This window comes from Panulirus ornatus, chromosome 20 (genome assembly GCF_036320965.1).
Source record: "Panulirus ornatus isolate Po-2019 chromosome 20, ASM3632096v1, whole genome shotgun sequence".
NCBI lineage: Eukaryota > Metazoa > Arthropoda > Malacostraca > Decapoda > Palinuridae > Panulirus > Panulirus ornatus.
The window spans coordinates 8346247-8363126 of NC_092243.1; the positions used below are offsets into that span (position 1 = coordinate 8346247).

General features: G+C 32.0%; 1 protein-coding gene across 8 annotated transcripts in view; it reads left to right on the plus strand.

The window, feature by feature from the left end:
• Stat92E (Signal transducer and transcription activator Stat92E) overlaps positions 1-16880 on the plus strand; it is a 119572-nt gene that overhangs the window by 43369 nt on the left and 59323 nt on the right. For all 8 annotated transcript variants that reach the window (XM_071674622.1, XM_071674621.1, XM_071674615.1 and 5 more), the window contains one exon: positions 14652-14804. In XM_071674622.1, coding sequence (XP_071530723.1) covers positions 14652-14804 — 153 coding nt within the window. The remainder of the gene's footprint in view (positions 1-14651; positions 14805-16880) is intronic.

Sequence of the window (16880 nt, forward strand, 5' to 3'; positions counted from 1 at the left end):
AAGAGGATATATGTGTTGGAGGTGGAGGGAACAAGGAGAAGTGGGAGACCAAATTGGAGGTGGAAAGATGGAGTGAAAAAGATTTTAGAGTGATCGGGGCCTGAACATGCAGGAGAGTGAAAGGCGGGCAAGGAATAGAGTGAATTGGATCGATGTGGTATACCGGGGTCGACGTGCTGTCAATGGATTGAATCAGGGCATGTAAAGCATCTGGGGTAAACCATGGAAAGTTCTGTGGGGCCTGGATGTGGAAAGGGAGCTGTGGTTTCGGGCATTATTATATGACAGCTAGAGACTGAGTGTGAACGAATGGGGCCTTTGTTGTCTTTTCCTAACGCTACCTCGCACACATGAGGGGGGAGGGGGATGTTATTCCATGTGTGGCGAGGTGGCGATGGGAATAAATAAAGGCAGACTATGAATTATGTACATGTGTATATACGTATATGTCTGTGTGTGTATATATATGTGTACATTGAGATGTATAGGTATGTATTTTACGTGTGTGGACTTGTATGTATATACATGTGTATGGGGGTGGGTTGGGCGATTTGTTTTGTCTGTTTCCTTGCGCTACCTCGCAAACGCGGGAGACAGCGACAAAGTATAAAAAAAAAAAAAAAAAAAAAAAAATATATATATATATATATATATATATATATATATATATATATATATATATATATATATATATATATATATATATATAATATATGGAGTGAAAAAGATTTTGTGTGATCGGGGCCTGAACATGCAGGAGGGTGAAAGGAGGGCAAGGAATAGAGTGAATTGGAGCGATGTGGTATACCGGGGTTGACGTGCTGTCAGTGGATTGAATCAAGGCATGTGAAGCGTCTGGGGTAAACCATGGAAAGCTGTGTAGGTATGTATATTTGCGTGTGTGGACGTATGTATATACATGTGTATGGGGGGGGGTGGGCCATTTCTTTCGTCTGTTTCCTTGCGCTACCTCGCAAACGCGGGAGACAGCGACAAAGTAAAAAAAAAAATATATATATATATATATATATATATATATATATATATATATATATATATATATATTTATTTATTTTTATTTCAGTAAAAAGAATAGCACATATTCCCAGATTTTCATTAAAATCTGAAGAATTTGAAAATCTGAGCAAAATATTATCCAAGGCCTTGGATTTTTCTTGATTTTTTTGAAAAAATAGATTTTCATGAAAATTTCAGCTTATATATTTTTATGCCTGCTGAATAAGAATCTGTAGTCAAACCCTTAAAATTCATATATTTAGTCAAGTAATTAGCATATTAATATAGTTATAATTAATATTAAGTATGTAATTAATCGATTAATTTTACGAAATGCAGTATTTTGACTCGATATTCTTAATCAGTAAATAGAATAGCACATATTCCCAGATTTTCAATAAAATCTGAAGGATGTGAAAATCTGAGCAAAATATTAGCCTTGGATTTTTCTTGATTTTTTTGAAAAAAATAGATTTTATGAAAATTTCAGCATATATATTTTTTCGCCTGCTGAATAAGAATCTGTAGTCAAAACCTTAAAATTCATGTCTTTAGTCGAGAAATTAGCATATCAATATAATTATAATTAATATTAAGTATGTAATTAAGCGATTAATTTTACGAAATGCAGTATTTTGACTCGATATTCTTAATCACTATATAGAATAGCACATATTCCCAGATTTTCATTAAAATCTGAAGAATTTGAAAATCTGAGCAAAATATTATCCAAGGCTATAGCCTTGGATTTTTCTTGATTTTTTTGAAAAAATAAATTTTCCTGAAAATTTGAGCATAGATATTTTAACGCCTACTGAATACGAATCTATGGTCAAAATCTGAAAATTCGTGTAATTGGTCGATTAATTAGGACATTAATATAATTATAATTAATATTAAGTATGTAATTAAGCGATTAATTTTACGAAATGCAGTATTTTGACTCGATATTCTTAATCACTATATAGAATAGCACATATTCCCAGATTTTCATTAAAATCTGAAGAATTTGAAAATCTGAGCAAAATATTATCCAAGGCCTTGGATTTTTCTTGATTTTTTTGAAAAAATAGATTTTCATGAAAATTTCAGCATATATATTTTTACGCCTGCTGAATAAGAATCTGTAGTCAAACCCTTAAAATTCATGTATTTAGTCGAGTAATTAGCATATCAATATAATTATAATTAATATTAAGTATGTAATTAAGCGATTAATTTTACGAAATGCAGTATTTTGACTCGATATTCTTAATCACTATATAGAATAGCACATATTCCCAGATTTTCATTAAAATCTGAAGAATTTGAAAATCTGAGCAAAATATTATCCAAGGCTATAGCCTTGGATTTTTCTTGATTTTTTTGAAAAAATAGATTTTCATGAAAATTTCAGCATATATATTTTTACACCTGCTGAATAAGAATCTGTAGTCAAACACTTAAAATTCGTATATTTAGTCGAGTAATTAGCATATTAATATAGTTATAATTAATGTTAAGTATGTAATTAATCGATTAATTTTACGAAATGCAGTATTTTGACTCGATATCCTTAATCAGTAAAAAGAATAGCACATATTCCCAGATTTTCATTAAAATCTGAAGAATTTGAAAATCTGAGCAAAATATTATCCAAGGCCTTGGATTTTTCTTGATTTTTTTGAAAAAATAGATTTTCATGAAAATTTCAGCTTATATATTTTTATGCCTGCTGAATAAGAATCTGTAGTCAAACCCTTAAAATTCATATATTTAGTCAAGTAATTAGCATATTAATATAGTTATAATTAATATTAAGTATGTAATTAATCGATTAATTTTACGAAATGCAGTATTTTGACTCGATATTCTTAATCAGTAAATAGAATAGCACATATTCCCAGATTTTCAATAAAATCTGAAGGATGTGAAAATCTGAGCAAAATATTAGCCTTGGATTTTTCTTGATTTTTTTGAAAAAAATAGATTTTCATGAAAATTTCAGCATATATATTTTTTCGCCTGCTGAATAAGAATCTGTAGTCAAAACCTTAAAATTCATGTATTTAGTCGAGTAATTAGCATATAATATAATTATAATTAATATTAAGTATGTAATTAAGCGATTAATTTTACGAAATGCAGTATTTTGACTCGATATTCTTAATCACTATATAGAATAGCACATATTCCCAGAATTTCATTAAAATCTGAAGAATTTGAAAATCTGAGCAAAATATTATCCAAGTCTTGGATTTTTCTTGATTTTTTTGAAAAAATAGATTTTCATGAAAATTTCAGCATATATATTTTTACACCTGCTGAATAAGAATCTGTAGTCAAACACTTAAAATTCGTATATTTAGTCGAGTAATTAGCATATTAATATAGTTATAATTAATGTTAAGTATGTAATTAATCGATTAATTTTACGAAATGCAGTATTTTGACTCGATATCCTTAATCAGTAAAAAGAATAGCACATATTCCCAGATTTTCATTAAAATCTGAAGAATTTGAAAATCTGAGCAAAATATTATCCAAGGCCTTGGATTTTTCTTGATTTTTTTGAAAAAATAGATTTTCATGAAAATTTCAGCTTATATATTTTTATGCCTGCTGAATAAGAATCTGTAGTCAAACCCTTAAAATTCATATATTTAGTCAAGTAATTAGCATATTAATATAGTTATAATTAATATTAAGTATGTAATTAATCGATTAATTTTACGAAATGCAGTATTTTGACTCGATATTCTTAATCAGTAAATAGAATAGCACATATTCCCAGATTTTCAATAAAATCTGAAGGATGTGAAAATCTGAGCAAAATATTAGCCTTGGATTTTTCTTGATTTTTTTGAAAAAAATAGATTTTCATGAAAATTTCAGCATATATATTTTTTCGCCTGCTGAATAAGAATCTGTAGTCAAAACCTTAAAATTCATGTCTTTAGTCGAGAAATTAGCATATCAATATAATTATAATTAATATTAAGTATGTAATTAAGCGATTAATTTTACGAAATGCAGTATTTTGACTCGATATTCTTAATCACTATATAGAATAGCACATATTCCCAGATTTTCATTAAAATCTGAAGAATTTGAAAATCTGAGCAAAATATTATCCAAGGCTATAGCCTTGGATTTTTCTTGATTTTTTTGAAAAAATAAATTTTCCTGAAAATTTGAGCATAGATATTTTAACGCCTACTGAATACGAATCTATGGTCAAAATCTGAAAATTCGTGTAATTGGTCGATTAATTAGGACATTAATATAATTATAATTAATATTAAGTATGTAATTAAGCGATTAATTTTACGAAATGCAGTATTTTGACTCGATATTCTTAATCACTATATAGAATAGCACATATTCCCAGAATTTCATTAAAATCTGAAGAATTTGAAAATCTGAGCAAAATATTATCCAATATTATTGGATTTTTCTTGATTTTTTTGAAAAAATAGATTTTCATGAAAATTTCAGCATATATATTTTTACACCTGCTGAATAAGAATCTGTAGTCAAACACTTAAAATTCGTATATTTAGTCGAGTAATTAGCATATTAATATAGTTATAATTAATGTTAAGTATGTAATTAATCGATTAATTTTACGAAATGCAGTATTTTGACTCGATATCCTTAATCAGTAAAAAGAATAGCACATATTCCCAGATTTTCATTAAAATCTGAAGAATTTGAAAATCTGAGCAAAATATTATCCAAGGCCTTGGATTTTTCTTGATTTTTTTGAAAAAATAGATTTTCATGAAAATTTCAGCTTATATATTTTTATGCCTGCTGAATAAGAATCTGTAGTCAAACCCTTAAAATTCATATATTTAGTCAAGTAATTAGCATATTAATATAGTTATAATTAATATTAAGTATGTAATTAATCGATTAATTTTACGAAATGCAGTATTTTGACTCGATATTCTTAATCAGTAAATAGAATAGCACATATTCCCAGATTTTCAATAAAATCTGAAGGATGTGAAAATCTGAGCAAAATATTAGCCTTGGATTTTTCTTGATTTTTTTGAAAAAAATAGATTTTCATGAAAATTTCAGCATATATATTTTTTCGCCTGCTGAATAAGAATCTGTAGTCAAAACCTTAAAATTCATGTCTTTAGTCGAGAAATTAGCATATCAATATAATTATAATTAATATTAAGTATGTAATTAAGCGATTAATTTTACGAAATGCAGTATTTTGACTCGATATTCTTAATCACTATATAGAATAGCACATATTCCCAGATTTTCATTAAAATCTGAAGAATTTGAAAATCTGAGCAAAATATTATCCAAGGCTATAGCCTTGGATTTTTCTTGATTTTTTTGAAAAAATAAATTTTCCTGAAAATTTGAGCATAGATATTTTAACGCCTACTGAATACGAATCTATGGTCAAAATCTGAAAATTCGTGTAATTGGTCGATTAATTAGGACATTAATATAATTATAATTAATATTAAGTATGTAATTAAGCGATTAATTTTACGAAATGCAGTATTTTGACTCGATATTCTTAATCACTATATAGAATAGCACATATTCCCAGAATTTCATTAAAATCTGAAGAATTTGAAAATCTGAGCAAAATATTATCCAAGGCTATAGCCTTGGATTTTTCTTGATTTTTTTGAAAAAATAGATTTTCATGAAAATTTCAGCATATATATTTTTACACCTGCTGAATAAGAATCTGTAGTCAAACACTTAAAATTCGTATATTTAGTCGAGTAATTAGCATATTAATATAGTTATAATTAATGTTAAGTATGTAATTAATCGATTAATTTTACGAAATGCAGTATTTTGACTCGATATCCTTAATCAGTAAAAAGAATAGCACATATTCCCAGATTTTCATTAAAATCTGAAGAATTTGAAAATCTGAGCAAAATATTATCCAAGGCCTTGGATTTTTCTTGATTTTTTTGAAAAAATAGATTTTCATGAAAATTTCAGCTTATATATTTTTATGCCTGCTGAATAAGAATCTGTAGTCAAACCCTTAAAATTCATATATTTAGTCAAGTAATTAGCATATTAATATAGTTATAATTAATATTAAGTATGTAATTAATCGATTAATTTTACGAAATGCAGTATTTTGACTCGATATTCTTAATCAGTAAATAGAATAGCACATATTCCCAGATTTTCAATAAAATCTGAAGGATGTGAAAATCTGAGCAAAATATTAGCCTTGGATTTTTCTTGATTTTTTTGAAAAAAATAGATTTTCATGAAAATTTCAGCATATATATTTTTTCGCCTGCTGAATAAGAATCTGTAGTCAAAACCTTAAAATTCATGTCTTTAGTCGAGAAATTAGCATATCAATATAATTATAATTAATATTAAGTATGTAATTAAGCGATTAATTTTACGAAATGCAGTATTTTGACTCGATATTCTTAATCACTATATAGAATAGCACATATTCCCAGATTTTCATTAAAATCTGAAGAATTTGAAAATCTGAGCAAAATATTATCCAAGGCTATAGCCTTGGATTTTTCTTGATTTTTTTGAAAAAATAAATTTTCCTGAAAATTTGAGCATAGATATTTTAACGCCTACTGAATACGAATCTATGGTCAAAATCTGAAAATTCGTGTAATTGGTCGATTAATTAGGACATTAATATAATTATAATTAATATTAAGTATGTAATTAAGCGATTAATTTTACGAAATGCAGTATTTTGACTCGATATTCTTAATCACTATATAGAATAGCACATATTCCCAGAATTTCATTAAAATCTGAAGAATTTGAAAATCTGAGCAAATATTTTCTTGATTTTTTTGAAAAAATAGATTTTCATGAAAATTTCAGCATATATATTTTTACACCTGCTGAATAAGAATCTGTAGTCAAACACTTAAAATTCGTATATTTAGTCGAGTAATTAGCATATTAATATAGTTATAATTAATGTTAAGTATGTAATTAATCGATTAATTTTACGAAATGCAGTATTTTGACTCGATATCCTTAATCAGTAAAAAGAATAGCACATATTCCCAGATTTTCATTAAAATCTGAAGAATTTGAAAATCTGAGCAAAATATTATCCAAGGCCTTGGATTTTTCTTGATTTTTTTGAAAAAAATAGATTTTCATGAAAATTTCAGCTTATATATTTTTATGCCTGCTGAATAAGAATCTGTAGTCAAACCCTTAAAATTCATATATTTAGTCAAGTAATTAGCATATTAATATAGTTATAATTAATATTAAGTATGTAATTAATCGATTAATTTTACGAAATGCAGTATTTTGACTCGATATTCTTAATCAGTAAATAGAATAGCACATATTCCCAGATTTTCAATAAAATCTGAAGGATGTGAAAATCTGAGCAAAATATTAGCCTTGGATTTTTCTTGATTTTTTTGAAAAAAATAGATTTTCATGAAAATTTCAGCATATATATTTTTTCGCCTGCTGAATAAGAATCTGTAGTCAAAACCTTAAAATTCATGTCTTTAGTCGAGAAATTAGCATATCAATATAATTATAATTAATATTAAGTATGTAATTAAGCGATTAATTTTACGCAATGCAGTATTTTGACTCGATATCCTTAATCAGTAAAAATAATAGCACATATTCCCAGATTTTCATTAAAATCTGAAGAATTTGAAAATCTGAGCAAAATATTATCCAAGGCCTTGGATTTTTCTTGATATTTTTGAAAAAATAGATTTTCATGAAAATTTCAGCTTATATATTTTTATGCCTGCTGAATAAGAATCTGTAGTCAAACCCTTAAAATTCATATATTTAGTCAAGTAATTAGCATATTAATATAGTTATAATTAATATTAAGTATGTAATTAATCGATTAATTTTACGAAATGCAGTATTTTGACTCGATATCCTTAATCAGTAAAAAGAATAGCACATATTCCCAGAATTTCATTAAAATCTGAAGAATTTGAAAATCTGAGCAAAATATTATCCAAGGCTATAGCCTTGGATTTTTCTTGATTTTTTTGAAAAAATAAATTTTCCTGAAAATTTGAGCATAGATATTTTAACGCCTACTGAATACGAATCTATGGTCAAAATCTGAAAATTCGTGTAATTGGTCGATTAATTAGGACATTAATATAATTATAATTAATATTAAGTATGTAATTAAGCGATTAATTTTACGAAATGCAGTATTTTGACTCGATATTCTTAATCACTATATAGAATAGCACATATTCCCAGAATTTCATTAAAATCTGAAGAATTTGAAAATCTGAGCAAAATATTATCCAAAATATTAGCCTTGGATTTTTCTTGATTTTTTTGAAAAAATAGATTTTCATGAAAATTTCAGCATATATATTTTTACACCTGCTGAATAAGAATCTGTAGTCAAACACTTAAAATTCGTATATTTAGTCGAGTAATTAGCATATTAATATAGTTATAATTAATGTTAAGTATGTAATTAATCGATTAATTTTACGAAATGCAGTATTTTGACTCGATATCCTTAATCAGTAAAAAGAATAGCACATATTCCCAGATTTTCATTAAAATCTGAAGAATTTGAAAATCTGAGCAAAATATTATCCAAGGCCTTGGATTTTTCTTGATTTTTTTGAAAAAATAGATTTTCATGAAAATTTCAGCTTATATATTTTTATGCCTGCTGAATAAGAATCTGTAGTCAAACCCTTAAAATTCATATATTTAGTCAAGTAATTAGCATATTAATATAGTTATAATTAATATTAAGTATGTAATTAATCGATTAATTTTACGAAATGCAGTATTTTGACTCGATATTCTTAATCAGTAAATAGAATAGCACATATTCCCAGATTTTCAATAAAATCTGAAGGATGTGAAAATCTGAGCAAAATATTAGCCTTGGATTTTTCTTGATTTTTTTGAAAAAAATAGATTTTCATGAAAATTTCAGCATATATATTTTTTCGCCTGCTGAATAAGAATCTGTAGTCAAAACCTTAAAATTCATGTCTTTATAGTCGAGAAATTAGCATATCAATATAATTATAATTAATATTAAGTATGTAATTAAGCGATTAATTTTACGAAATGCAGTATTTTGACTCGATATTCTTAATCACTATATAGAATAGCAAATATTCCCAGATTTTCATTAAAATCTGAAGAATTTGAAAATCTGAGCAAAATATTATCCAATTCACTCTATTCCTTGCCCTCCTTTCACCCTCCTGCATGTTCAGGCCCCGATCACACAAAATCTTTTTCACTCCATCTTTCCACCTCCAATTTGGTCTCCCACTTCTCCTCATTCCCTCCACCTCCGACACATATATCCTCTTGGTCAATCTTTCCTCACTCATTCTCTCTATGTGCCCAAACCATTTCAAAACACCCTCTTCTGCTCTCTCAACCACGCTCTCTTTATTTCCACACATCTCTCTTACCCTTACATTACTTACTCGATCAAACCACCTCACACCCCACATTGTCCTCAAACATCTCATTTCCAGCACATCCACCCTCCTGCGCACAACTCTATCCATAGCCCACGCCTCGCAACCGTACAACATTGTTGGAACCACTATTCCTTCAAACATACCCATTTTTGCTTTCCGAGATAATGTTCTCGACTTGCACACATTCTTCAAGGCTCCCAGGATTTTCGCCCCCTCCCCCACCCTATGATTCACTTCCGCTTCCATGGTTCCATCCGCTGCCAGATCCACTCCCAGATATCTAAAACACTTTATTTCCTCCAGTTTTTCTCCATTCAAACTTACCTCCCAATTGACTTGACCCACAACCCTACCGTACCTAATAACCTTGCTCTTATTCACATTTACTCTTAACTTTCTTCTTTCACACACTTTACCAAACTCAGGCACTTTACACATGTATATATTCATACTTGCTTGACACATGCACAGACATATACATATATACACATTTATATATTCATACTTGCTTGCTTTCACCCATTCCATTCGCTACCCTGCCACACAGGGAATAGCGTCGCTACACCGTTTCTGCGAGGTAGTGCCAGAAAACAAACAAAAAAGGCCACATTTGTTCATGCTCAGTCTTTATCTGTTGTGTAATGCACCAAAACCACAGCTCTCTATCCACATACAGGCCCTACAGACCTTTTCATGGTTTACCCCAGATGCTTCACATGCTCTGGTTCAGTACATTGACGGCACATTGACCCCAGTATACCACATTGTTCCAATTCACTCTATTCCTTGCATGCCTCTCATCCTCCTGTATATTCAGGCCCTGATCTTTCAAAATCTTTTTCACTTCATCCTTCCACCTCCAATTTGGTCTCCTGCTTTCCTTGTTTCCTTCACCTCTTACACATATATTCTCTTTGTTAATCTTTTGTCATTCATTTTCTCCATATGTCTAAACCATTTCAACACACCCTCCTCTGCTCTCTCAACCACACTTTTTTTATTTCCACACATCTCTCTTACCCTTTCATTACTTATTCAATCAAACCACCTCACACCACATTTTGTCCACAAACATTTTATTTCCATCACATCCACACTCCTTTGTACAACCCTATCTATATCCCATGCCTCACAACCATATAACATTATTGGAACTACTATTCCTTCAAACATACCCATTTTTGCTGTCAGAGATAATGTTCTCTCCTTCCACACATTCTTCATTGCTCTCAGAACCTGATTTATGTTGAAAGAATACAAATGAATTCCATAATGGAGGGCATCCTAGAGTCCAAGGGAACCAATGAGATAAAGTTTAGTTATCCATAACTTGGAATGAAAGTAATCTGTTATTTTGATATTAGAATAATCAGCATATTTTCAGGTTTAATTTTACTAATCAAACTTGTAAGTATGGATTATACACAAAACAATTTGACTTAAAAGCAATATAACACATTCATCATTTATTTTAGATAGTATTTTACATGTCATAATGGATGCTTATGTTAAGTAGTGCCTAATCTCACCTGTTTAGTCATGCTGGATGGATGCATATGCTTTTTCAAATATAAAGGAGTGGTGATAATCTGTGCTTATTGATGGGGCATTTGGAGCTAGACATTTATCTTTCAAATGAGCTAAATCTTGAACTAATTGCTGTTTGGATATTTGAAATTATATGAAAGTTACTAGCTTGAGAAAAGGGAGAAATAGGTAGTAAGTTTGGGGAGAGAAACTTGGATGTTTTGGCTTTGGGTGAAACTTATCAAAAGGGAACATAGAAAATAGGTTAGGGATGTCTTAGGGATAGAGTCTTGTGCTTATGTGAGAGCCAGAGCAAAGGAGAGGGTGGAATTTCTGCCAAGGGAGGAGTTATGGGAATATGCAGGTGTCAGGAAACAAGTGCTGGACTGATGTTGGTGAAAGTGAAAGGAGAGAATGAGAGGTGGGTGCATATGCATTTGGTAATGAGAGGAGTGAGGAAGAGAGGTGAATGTTTTAGGAGGGTCTGAGTGTGTGCCTCATCAGTCTTGATTTGATAGATAAGGATAAATGTTAGTAATGGGTGATATGAATGCAAGAGTGTGTGAAGTGGCAGTTGAGGTATGATTAGGGCATGGGATACCTAATATTAATGAAAATGATGAACATTGTAGAGTTGTGTGCTGAAAATGACTTGTGATTGGGAATACCTGGTTTTTAAAAGTATATGTGGCTGAATAAGGTTAGTGTTGAGCTGGCATTTTTGTTTTGTGAACATATTGATAGATGGGTTAAAGAGACTTACAGATGTAAATGTGCTGAGAGGGGCAGCTGGTGGAATGTCTGATAACTCCTTAGATGGGCAAGTGTGAATTTCTTTAGTCTTTAGGAATAGAGGAAATAATATAGATGGGAAGATGGTGGCAAGTGTTAGTGAGCAGGGGAAAATGGCTTGTGCATGTAAACAAGAGGAGAAATTGGGTGTACAGTGGCCAAAGATGAGAGTGAATGAAACTATGGGTGATTGAACGAACTAGGGGAGTGAGTAAGGAATGTGAGTTACTTAGGGAAGTATTACTCACCTGTGTGAGAGAAATATATGGCATGCTGAAGATTGGATATGGGCATGTGAGAAATGTTGTGAGTGGTGGGATGATGAAGTTAAATGTTGGTGAAAGAGAAAAAAGAATGGGCATTACTTGCAGGAAAAGAGTGCAAGTGACTGGAAGATGTACAAGAGGAAGTGGAAGGAGGTCAAGAGGGAGGTACAAGGTCTGAAGAAAATGACAAGTGAGAGTTGGGGTGAAGAGTATTGGCAAACTTCAAAGAATATGAAAATGCTTTAAAAGATGAATAATCTGAGGTGAACAAGAGAAGAAATGGAAGGATCAGTGAAGGAATCAGATGTGGAAATGGTAACAGGCAAAGGAAAGGTTAAGAGAAGATAGAGTGAGCAGTATATATTTATCACTTGTCAGGCCTTTGTATTCCTATGTATCTCTGTCCATCATTGCTACCAAGTACCCACCTGGGAAGATTAGTTCATACTTTAGTTCTTTTATGAGTTTTCTCCAGTTCTCCATCAATGAAAAGGCTCTGTCTATATATCTCTGGTGACGGTTCCCTTTGGGAACTCCCTCCATGGGATGGCCATGGCAAAAGAATCTCCATGATTGTTGTACTCCAGTGCCGTTTTGTAGCCTTCATTGCCTCACCCTTAGAGGCAACTGGCGGAGGGCTACTATGAGGCACTGTTTTCAGAGGCTTCTATCTAATTTTCCTACCCACTACTTCTTCCTAATCTGTCAACCTAATATTCCTACTGCTACTACCTAATTCTCATGTTTAATGTTCCTTCCTACTACTTATATCTATTGCTCCTATCAGTTTGCCAGAAGGCAGGGCTAGGGCCTAGTGCTTGCTGTGAGAAAGTCTAGAGTTACTAGGAATGAATTTTGCAAGTTAAGTGTTGTCATGTGCTATGTTTGACAAGGCGAGGTTGTATGTTTGTGGACAGCAGTCCATGTGTGGGTGAGGCAGAGGGAAAAGACAGCTACCTAGGTCGAAAGAGTGCATTTTTACTGCTGAAGTGTTTGTCACTACAAAGCCATCACTAACCCTCCCAATACCTGGGTGGTTAGTACCAGTCATATATCTTCCTGGTTGGTGGCTCCCTACCATTTACCTACCCACAAAGGTTGCTTTCCCTGATTAGGTTTTTGAACTTTAGCTCCTTTCTATGTACCATCACTTGTTTTTTTTGTACATTGGAGGCTCCAGAAGTGGACAAAATTTCCACAAGGCAGGGCCTTAATGGAAAAATAGAGATGTTAATGAAAGGGAAAAAGACGAGACAAGGAAATGTATTTACGAATTATGGAGGAAATGAAAAACCTATCTTTTGAATTTTGTGCCAGGTCATAGTTATTAGGAAAGAAATAAGAAGGTAGAGAGTTACAAAGCTTTTAGGTGTGGGTATGTTTGAAGGAATAGTGGTTCCAACAATGTTGTATGGTTGCGAGGCGTGGGCTATGGATAGAGTTGTGCGCAGGAGGGTGGATGTGCTGGAAATGAGATGTTTAAGGACAATATGTGGTGTGAGGTAGTTTGATCGAGTAAGTAATGTAAGGGTAAGGGAGATGTGTGGAAATAAAAAGAGCGTGGTTGAGAGAGCAGAAGAGGGTGTTTTGAAATGGTTTGGGCACATGGAGGGAATGAGTGACCAAGAGGATATATGTGTCGGAGGTGGAGGGAATGAGGAGAAGTGGGAGACCAAATTGGAGGTGGAAAGATGGAGTGAAAAAGATTTTGAGTGATCGGAGCCTGAACATGCAGGAGGGTGAAAGGCGGGCAAGGAATAGAGTGAATTGGATCGATGTGGTATACCGGGGTTGACATGCTGTCAGTGGATTGAATCAGGGCATGTGAAGCATCTGAGGTAAACCATGGAAAGTTGTGTGGGGCCTGGATGTGGAAAGGGCACTGTGGTTTTTGGGCATTATTGCATGACAGCTAGAGACTGAGTGTGAACGAATGTGGCCTTTGTTGTCTTTTCCTAGCGCTACCTTGCACACATGAGGGGGAAGGGGGATGTTATTCCATGTGTGGCGAGGTGGCAATGGGAATGAATAAAGGCAGACAGTGTGAATTGTGTGCATGTGTATATATGTATGTGTCTGTGTGTGTATATATATATGTGTACATTGAGATGTATAGGTATGTATATTTGCGTGTGTGGACGTGTATGTATATACATTTGTGCTACCTCGCAAATGCGGGAGACAGCGATAAAGCAAAATAATAATAAAAAAGAAATAAATGTTTACCCCTGGACCCCTTTCTGAAAAGTCCTGGTGCTGCCCAGGATCCCTTTGTTGGGGTTTCTGCAGCCCAAAGCTACTGTACACTCAATAGCAGGGACAGGATGGACTCATTTGAAGTGAGAAGTTCTTTGACAAGACTGCACTCTGTTATTCAACTGACGATGATCAGCCTCACCAAGGATGACATTTTACTTGTGGTGTAACCTTAAGCAGATGAAGTCTGTAATAGGAATGTAACAAAGTATAATGAGAGATATGGTGCCATCCAATGCAGCACCCAGTAATACGTACACATTATTTTAAAAATTTTTTGTACTAACAATTTCTTTGCTTGATTTTGGTTGATGGTAAGTGGTAGTATATTTGTGAATTTATTTTGCAGGCAACACGTCAATTATCTGTCAATTTTCGTAATATGCAGTTGCGCAAAATTAAGCGAGCAGAGAAGAAGGGAACTGAATCTGTAATGGATGAAAAATTTTCCTTACTCTTTCAATCACAGTTCAGTGTTGGTGGTGGTGAACTGGTTTTCCAAGTAAGTGTCTTTTTTGTTTTATTAGGATTAAGTTGAAATAGTAAAATTTTTCTAATTTGAGTGATATGTTATTACTTATAGGAATAGTAAAATGATAATATTTAGGTTTGAAATTGAAATATTTCATGATTGAATAGGAATGCAATTAAAAGTTGATTAATATGTATTGAAATTATGTTGTTGAGATGGAAGGTTATGGATTCCTTGAACTTTAAGTGTGTGCAATTCATAAATTTTTATCCAGTAATTGTGGTGGTGTTTAATTTGGTACACTTTCTCACCAGTGGACAGAGCCTTTTGAGCATATGTGAGAGTATTTACTTGCTTGTGGTTAAAACATAAAATTCCCCCATAATATATCCATTTCATATACTTAAGGATTCAACAACTTTAATCTTCATAAAACATGAGTTCAACTGATGGATCTGATGCATCTTGGAAAGTAATCATTACCTTCCAAGATGTGACTACTGTATTAACATTTATTGATGTCTGTAAAAATTTCTTGTGTGAACTGTTACATTTTTCTTCCAAAGGTGTGTTGAAATACATGAAAGCACTTCAGCAGATTTTCCTGCTTCGATTTTTTCTTTGTGGTTTACAGCTTCATATATGTATTTTATTTGTTTATAGATAGATAGATATATATATATTATATTTTCTTTTATTATACTTTGTCGTTGTCTCCCGTTTTTGTGTGGTAGCGCAAGGAACAGAGGAAAGAATGGCCCAACTCACCCACATACACATGTATATACATAAAAGCCTACACACGCACATATATATACCAGTACATTTCAATGTATACATACATAAACGTACATAGACATATACATATATACACATGTACATATTCATACTTGCTGCCTTCATCCATTCCCATCGCCACCCCACTGCACATTTAAACAAATGTAATATATATATGAACTTGTAAACCACGAAGGGAGGTGGAAGGATGGAGTGAAAAGATTTAGAGTGATCGGGGTCTGAACATATGAGAGGGTGAAAGGCGTGCAAGGAATAGAGTGAATTGCAACGATGTTGTATACCAGGGTTGACATGCTATTAGTGGATTGAACCAGGGCATGTGAAGTGTCTGGGGATAAACCATGGAAAGTTTTGTGGGGCCTGGATGTGGAAAGGGAGCTGTGGTTTTGGTGCATTACACATGACAGATAGAAACTGAGTGTGAACGAATGTGGCCTTCATTGTCTTTTCCTAGTGCTGCCTCGTGTGCGCGCAGGCAGGGGGAGGGGGGTTGCCATTTCATTTGTGGCAGGGTGGCGATAGGAATGGATGAAGGCAGCATGTATGAATGTGTACATGTGTATATATGTATATGTCTGTGTATGTTATGTATGTATATGTTGAAATGTATAGGTGTGTGTGTGTGTGTGTGTGTGTGTGTGTGTGGGCATTTATGTATATATATATTTGTATGTGAGTGGGTTGGGCCATTCTTTTGTCGGTTTCCTTGCATTACCTTGCTAACACGGGAGACAGTGACACAGTATAATAGATAAATATAAATAGAAATATATTCTTTTTTTTCTTTTAAACTATTCGCCATTTCCCGCGTTAGCGAGGTAGCGTTAAGTATATATATATATATATATATATATATATATATATATATATATATATATATATATATATATATACTTAACGCTACCTCGCTAACGCGGGAAATGGCGAATAGTTTAAAAGAAAAGAAAGAAAGAAAGATATATATATATATATATATATATATATATATATATATATATATATATATATATATATATATATATATATATATATATATATATATATTTCTTTCAAACTATTTGCCATTTCCCGCATTAGCGAGGTAGCGTTAAGAACAGAGGACTGGGCCTTTGAGGGAATACCCTCACCTGGCCCAATTCTCTGTTCCTTCTTTTGGAAAATTAAAAAAAAACGAGAGGGGAGGATTTCCAGCCCCCCGCTCCCTATATATATATATGTATATATATATATATATATATATATATATATATATATATATATATATATATATATATATTATCCCTGGGGATAGGGGAGAAAGAATACTTC